Source organism: Myotis davidii, unplaced genomic scaffold, assembly GCF_000327345.1.
Source record: "Myotis davidii unplaced genomic scaffold, ASM32734v1 scaffold93, whole genome shotgun sequence".
Taxonomy (NCBI): Eukaryota; Metazoa; Chordata; class Mammalia; order Chiroptera; family Vespertilionidae; genus Myotis; species Myotis davidii.
Window position 1 is genome coordinate 10267058 of NW_006292095.1, and position 8161 is coordinate 10275218.

The 8161-nt window shown below is 38.6% G+C and overlaps 1 protein-coding gene across 3 annotated transcripts in view; it reads right to left on the reverse strand.

The window, feature by feature from the left end:
• The window catches only part of WRN (Werner syndrome RecQ like helicase), a 153308-nt gene that overhangs the window by 108778 nt on the left and 36369 nt on the right, over nt 1–8161 (reverse strand). For 2 of the 3 annotated variants that reach the window (XM_015565250.1, XM_015565249.1), the window contains exons 2-3: nt 3739–3959; nt 2088–2124 (exon numbers count right to left, since the gene is read on the reverse strand). The exons of the other annotated variant lie outside the window; for it this stretch is intronic. In XM_015565250.1, the coding sequence (XP_015420736.1) occupies nt 2088–2090 (3 nt within the window). In that variant the 5' untranslated portion in view covers nt 2091–2124; nt 3739–3959. The remainder of the gene's footprint in view (nt 1–2087; nt 2125–3738; nt 3960–8161) is intronic. 3 annotated transcript variants of the gene reach the window in all.

An 8161-nucleotide genomic window follows, 5' to 3' on the forward strand; every position in this document is an offset into this window, starting at 1 on the left:
GTCGTTCCCCTGTTCAGCCATTCATTATATTTGCATATTACACTTTTATAATTATAGATGTATTTTTTCAAATAGGAGAATGATGCATTAGCTCAACGTAGCAGTCTTTCAGTTGTTTGTGGATTTTTTTTTAGCGTCTTCTACCTTTTAATGATGAAGTAAGAAGTCCATTGTTACCCTGGCCAGGTGGTTTTGTTGGTTGGAGCACCATCCCAAACACCAAAAAAGTTGCAAGTTCAATTCCTGATTAGGGCATATATAGGGTGTCCCAAAATTCACGCAAGATTTGAATCTTGCATGAGCATTAACAACAACAACAACAAATAAAAGCCTAATTTTACTTAGTTTATTGAATCAGATTCTAATATCTGTTGCCCTTTGATTTCAATCCCTTCAATTTGATAAGCATTACCAAGTACCAATTATGGCCCAGGAGCAGGGACAATGAAGACCAAGGAAGACCACGGCTTTGTGTATGTGCCAGCAAAGCCGTGGAGGCCATTTACCCGATGTGCTATTCCATACATAACCCTATACTGTATACTTTATGAGTCAATAAAAAATTTACAATTTTTAATTATAAACCTGTGTTTTCTACCAAAATTACTTCTTGCATGAATTTTGGGACACCCTATACTTCGGTTGCGGGTTCAATCCTCAGTCTGGGCACATAAGGGAGGCAGCCTATCGATGTTTCTCTCTAGCATCAATGCTTCTTCCTCCCCCCTCCCCTTCACTCTCTCTCTCCCTCCCTTCCTCTCTCTCTCTCAAATCAAGAAAAAACATATCCGCCCTGATCAGTTTGGGTCAGTGGATAGAGCATTGGGCCTGGGGACTAAAGGGTCCCAGGTTTGATTCCAGTCAAGGGCATGTACCTTGGTTGCGGGCGCATCCCCAGTAGGGGGCATGCAGGAAGCAGCTAATCGATGTTTCTCTCTCATCGATGTTTCTGACTCTCTGTCCCTCTCCCTTCCTCTCTGTAAAAAATCAATAAAATATATTTTTAGAAAAAGAAAAGAGAAAAAAAACATATCCTCAGGTGAGGATTAAAACAAAAGTCCATTGTTTTTCTGATGCTTTTTTCAGTTGTGAGTAATCTCTTTTTCCATCTGGGAGCTGGAAAGACTCTCAAGGATTTCTATGTTTTAAAGTTCTTAAGTCTATTCTCCTTGGGATCAGTGGGTCCTTGGGAAGAACTCCTTGCCAAATCTTTTCTTAAGATCAGAAAAGTTCCCTGCTATGGATTGAACGATATCTCTCCCCCCCAAAAAAGGTATGTTGGAGTTCTAAACCTCAGTATCTCAGAATGTGATTTAATCTGAAGATAGAGCCTTTATAGAGGTAATCAAATTTAAATGAACTCATTAGAGTGGTTGCTAATTCAAAATGAGTGGTGTCCTTATAAAAAGAGAAAATTTGGACACAGAGACGGACATGCATAGAGGAAAGATGATGTGAAAAAATACATGGAGGAGACAGTCAACTACAAGTCATGGAAAGAAGGCCTGAAACAGATCCTTCCCTCACAGTCCTCAGAAAGAACCAACTCTACTAACTACTCCAAAACTGTGAGACAATTTCTAAGTCACCCAGTTTGCGGTAATCATGGAAGCTGTAGTAAACTACCCCTATTACTAAGTTAATCAACCGCCACATCTATTCTTTGATTTCCTTCTACAGCTTTTACTCACATGCTAGTGAATTTTTCCCTGCATAAATTTCTTCTCCTAGTCCCTATTTTTTCCTTCCTGACTACCACCTCTTTAATTTTGTTCTGTATTTTAAGAATACTTCTTGCACTTAATTTGCAAGATGTTAATTTCACTCTCAACAGTGACACTCCTCTTTCAGTTTGGCAACAGAATTTTTATAATGTTAAGATCTTGACTGTTCTAGAAAGTTTCTTTGTCCTCTAGTTGAGCCTCCCTAAATGTGCTTATTTCTTTCTTTTGCAAAAACTATAATCTAAATAGTTCAAAACTGTTTGAATAGGAGTTTCCTTTTCTGTGCATTCTATTGTTGTTTCCACTGATACTGGATTCCTTAGGTGAACTATTATTTTACTGGGCCTGTATAAATCTATTTACCATCAGCAGTCATCAGCCCTTAGCATCCCTCAGGAAGCTGCAAACAAGGGACCAAGAGACTGTTAAGTTTTCTACTGAACCATCAGGAGGCTATTTCTCTATTCACAGGTCTCCAAAGTTGCAATCTCGAGGGCTAGCCAGCCAGTACATTGAGCCCCTCAGTACAACTCCTCTAGAAGTCCTCTGACAGGAACGATCAAGTAAGCTTCCTAGGAACCATCAGTTGCTCAGTTCACTCAACTAACATCTATTTATAGTTTTTATCTGTAGTTTTTGGCCATATCTGTTCTACAACATTTATTCTACTGAGTATTTCATTTAGGAATTATGTCTTAATTCCTTTCCTATTCTCCAATTTTCCTTTCCCACCATTTCAGTTCTTGTATAAACATAAGTTCTATTGAATCCATTGATAAAACTTCTAGGGACTTAATTAAATTCTTATTTTATTTATAAGTTATTTTTTATCAAGGGTCAATTATTCACCTTAGTGAGCTTGATATCTGTTGATTTTCTTCAAATGCATGACTCTCGATTGCCTACTTAATTTATAAATGAAGGCCTACACCAGGAATTGACAACATTTTCAAGTTCAGGGCACATCCAGAAAATGAATATATTTTTATGGCACACTGGAAAGGGCAACTAGGAATGTGATATAAAATTTTGTAAAACTCTTATTATATCTTCGTAATAAAATTAAAATTTTCAAACTCTTTAAATAAAAAACTTGAGATTAAACACAACTTTTATATATTAGATTTTATGCTTATAAAGGCTACACATAACTCCTGATTAAGACTTTTTAACATTATTTTAATATTCTATCTAGCAACCATTGCAAAGAAGCTTTATTAGCACAAGCAGTAGCAAAAGGAAAAAGAGGAGGCAGCTTTGCTCCAATATGCTGGAAATTCCTTTTTCATGATTAACCAGACTTCCAACAACTCAATCTCTTTAAATTGTACTTCAAGAGTGCTAAAATCTTTCAATTTAATAGCTTCTCCCTTTCTTCTGAGAAGTATGTTAATTCCTCTGATGATGTAAGTAGGTTTTGAATACAAATGAATTTTTTTATAACAAGTATTTCAATATACTGCTAAAGCTCTGTCTCAGGCACACACTGACTTCACTTTCATTAATTCTTCTTTAGGATTCAAATAACACCCATTAAACATCACTTCTAAAACTATTTTAACTTTGCTCTCTCAAAGCTGAAATATTACTCTGAGCCCATAAACTTTGTCAGTAGACGTTAATTTATATCCACATGATCATTGCACTTTTAAATTAATTCAAGTGCTCGAAATGTCAGTTAAGGATATCATTTTTTGAAGCCAATAACTTTACTTCAACAATCTGCAAAGTAAGAATCATTCACACAGAGTAATTTAAATTTTTCTTTTTAGTTTATAAATCTTCCTTTGGACTGTCGACACTTTTTAGCAATGAAATAGCTAATCACATTTATTCACCTAATGCTGAAAGAAGGCACTGTAGCAGCTTGGATTTCATTAGGCTCATCAATTTTATGACATCATTGAATGTGGAATTCAGAATTACAGAAAATTTTAATATTACAAGAGCTTCTCTGTGAATAAGATATCAGGTGTGTGTTTTTTACGTTGAACTTAATGTAAAGGCTTTATACCTTTCTGTTACTACCAATTCCCAACTTCCACCTTTCCATTATATCTTGTATGTTTCAAAATACTCATTGTTTTCACTTCGAATATTTCATCCTCAGTTGATTTTGGAATTTCTCTACCAAGTAAATAATGTTGTTCCAGGTGTTTTTCTTCAAGAATTCTATACAGCCTTCTAATTAAGGAGCACTGCCAATATTTATGGATTCACATCTGCGACGAACACCTTTTGAATTAAATAATGTTCTGGATTAGTATCGTCTTTATGAGATAGGCCAGTAAGCCTGGACAAGTGGAACAGGGAAACTGAGGCAGACAGCTGAACAAACTAGCAGAGCAATTTATAGCAGATACAGAAGGTCATCTCCCTGTAATAATATCTAGGCCTCAGTTGTATTTCAGCCCCAGACCCAGAAAAGCAGCAAAATGAGGTGGGGGCCATGAGGACCAGCTGCAATGACTCAGACCCCCTGCCCTGACACTGACCGAACAGTGGAAATCAGGGCCCTGGGGAACCACACCTAGAGAACTGTTTAATATTCGGCTAATACCCTCCCCTGAGATCTCCCCTGAGATTTCCACGTGAGAGAAAGAGATAAAACCTCAAGACAAAGGACCCAGGCCCAGCTTGTGCTCACCCTCTGGGGAGCACCCCCAATCTCACCATTCCCTTTCCCCTCTTCTTCCCTCACTTTTTCCCCCATAGGCTTGCATCTCCTAAACCACAGGTCCTCAAACTTTTTAAACAGGGGGCCAGTTCAGTGTCCCTCAGATATTCCACACATGCGCACTGCGGGCCCGGGACGAGTCGGCTGCTAAGCAGGACAGGCAGCGGCGGCAAAAACACCCGGCGGGCCAGATAAATGTTTTCGGCGGGCCGCCTGTGGCCCGCGGGCCGTAGTTGGAGGACCCCTGTAAAACCCTAAGGGACCCTATGAGACTTGCAACCTAGGGAGCAATGGGCAGAGGCAACTCCTTGCAGGCTAGTCCATTGAACCTGTTTCCCAAGGCTCCCTTTTCTCTGACTTCCCAGAGAGGTAGGGCAGCTCAGCCTCAGTTCTCCTGTTGCTTCTTCTATGCTAAGCTCCCCCCGCCCTTTTTTTCAATTCTTTATTGTTTAAAAAGTATTACATATAGTATTACATATGTCTCCTTTTTCCCCCATTGACCTCTCCCCGGCCACTCCTACCACCGAGCACATGCCCGCACCTTCCTGGTGTCTGTGTCCATCTAAGCCAGCGGTTCTCAACCTGTGGGTCGTGATCCCTTTGGGGGTCGATCGACCCTTTCACAGGGGTCGCCTAAGACCATCGGAAAACACATATATAATTACATATTGTTTTTGTGATTAATCACTATGCTTTAATTATGTTTAATTTGTAACAATGAAATTGGGGGTCACCACAACATGAGGAACTGTATTAAAGGGTCGCAGCATTAGGAAGGTTGAGAACCACTGATCTAAGCCCTTTCTTGTTTTACATCCCCACCCTTAATAAATGTTCCCTCATAATCATTGGACTCGTGTTGTGAAATTTTTCCTCCATGAAGTCAAGAACCCACACCTTACTGACTGGTCCTAGGCAGACCCCCAAAGGGCCAGATTTGTCTTTGACTAATCTTCAACGTATCTAAAAGAATAACTGAAATGGCAATTTTTCCATTTCCTTTTCCTCACTGCTCCCAAACAGTGTTCCATACAGGCAGGAACAAAGAACAGTGAGGTATCTGGGCTTTACTAATTTTACAATCCTGTAACTAGTTTCTTCATAAGAAATATATATTTTTATTGATTTCAGAGAGGGGGAGAGAGATAGAAACATCAATAATGAGAGAGAATCACTGATTAGCTGCCTCCTGCACGCTCCCTACTGGGCATTGAGCCAGAAATCCTGACCAGTTGAACAGTGACCGTCTGGTTCCTAGGTTGACATTCAACCACTGAGCCACACCAGCCAAGCCAACACCTATATTTTCTTTATTGAATCTACTGAATTATATATGTCCAACTATTAATTATTTTTAGATCTAAGCACTAGTTCTTTAAAGTCTAAAGTCAAACATATAATGAATCCTATCAAACTCAGGCTTGACCAATTGTCACATCAAAAGGCCATAATAATTAAAAATTAAATAACAAGCAAAAAAACTAACAAAATTGTTTTCCATTAGAGAACACTAAATATCATAAAGTAATAATCAGCTAACACTCATGCTCTTTTCTATCTTAACAGTATAATTCTGAAAATTAAGATAACTTCATGTACACAAACACATATATTTCCTGATGATTAAATAACATATACATACACAATTAAAGTAATGATTAGAGAGGAAATTATTTAACAGAAAATTCAAGAGAATTACTACATGTTAGAGCCACAACACAACTCTTTTTGGCCATGTTTAGTGTGCACAGCCATACATGTTTCTGAATTCAAGTAGTTTATAAAGCATCTACATAAAGAATATTAAAATATAATTTTGCCTATTATAAATCTTTAAATGTTTGTTTTGTAAAATGCTTTTATATGTTTGGGAGCTATAAAAATATGTACAACCATCAAAATCTTGTTAAATTATTTACAATCTATATCACTATGTACAGCACAAATTGGAAGCCACTAACCTTGCTCCAGCTATTTCTTACAAAAGTCAGAATGAGCCCAGTGTTGCTAGACCTTCCAATTTTTCAACAGAAGACAAAGAGCTAGATCAGTGATGGCTAACCTATGACACGCGAACCCATTCTTTTAGTTGATTTTTCTTTGTTAAGTGGCATTTAAATATATAAAATAAATATCAAAAATATACATCTTTGTTTTACTATGGTTGCAAAGATCAAAAAATTTCTATATGTGACACGGCACCAGAGTTAAGTTAGGGTTTTTCAAAACGCTGACACGCTGGGCTCAAAAGGTTCGCCATCACTGAACTAGATGTTACTATGCTGTCTTCCATTTGCTATCAATTTCAGAGACCCCACCTCTCAATTAATAACCTCTGCTGTGAACAGATCAATCCTAACAGCTGGTGAGGGTAGCCCTAAAAATATTTTAAGTCAATACCCTTCACAAATCATTCTTTGAGTGAAGTACTTGGGTACAGTTTTGTGGGTACACTACAGAATGAGTGGATCTTCAGAATGGACCATAGCTCCTTCAACTCCACCCCCATCCACTTCTGAGCCTACTGTGTCATCTCATACTGGCCTGGAGCATTACTGCACTCTATGGCTCTGAGAATCATGCTAGAAGTGCCCACCCAGCAAAGTATTTATTTCCCAAGCTGCAGAATCGTGACTAAAAACCATGAACCCAGAGTAGGGCACTGGCCCAATTCTTCCAGTCCCTCTACTATCAGTATCACCATAAGCATTATTTAACAGTCAAAATTTTTAATGACTGGTTTGATGGTCTAGTACAAAAATTAGTATATCTAACCAGAACCTAGGCTAAATGCAAGCTAAATCATCTTCCTACTAAAGGCAGGCCAAGGAAGTATTTTCATGTAATAGAAAGATTTCTCTCAAAATACTTCTCTAGTTTTTATATCATTTTACCCATAGTTTCATTTTTAAGAATCTTACAAAAATAACCAGCATTTCCCAGAAAGATTTCTAACAAGGATAGTCATCCATGTTATATATAATATTTAAAATATACATCATATAATATTTAAATATAAAGTATACATTAGATATATAAAATATATATTTAAAATGTAATATATATTTATAATAAAAGGTTGACAACAAAGGAATATGATTAAATAAGTTATCCTGTAAAATAGAATGCTATGCAGTTATTAAAAACATTTTCTTGGAGTTGCGAGAGAAACCAAGATGGCAGCATAGGTAAACACCAGAGTTTGCTGCCTCGTACAACTTCAAAAATACAACTAAAAGGTGGAACAGACATCATCCAAAACCACAGGAGGGCAAGCTGAGTGGAAATTCTGTAACTAGAAGGAAAGAGAAAAGCTTACCGAGACTCAGAGGAGCTGCGGTGCGGAAGTAAAATACTAAGGTACAGAGGCGCACACAGAGTGGGCTGGCAGCTGAGGGGGCGGTTGTCATTTTCAATTGGGAGGGAGTCTCAGGCTCTGAGCTCCAGTTCCGGGCGAGTCTTTGGGGACCCAGACTCATATGGGAGCAGCGGGACTGTCTGGCATCAGTCGGAACTCGAGGGCAGCTTTCTCTCGGAGGTGCTGCAGCAATTACTGGGACATTGAGAAGTGGAGCCCCTGAAGGCAGGACTGAGAGCAGCCATAACTGCTAGCCTCACCTGTTGATCCCATGAGACCTGCCCCACCGAAGCCCTGCACGGTGGCTTTTGCTGGGTAGCCTCAGGCAAAGGCTAGATTAGCACCTCCCTAGAGATCCAGGAGCGAGTGTGTCCAGTGGTCAGAGTGGGACCATCCAATTAC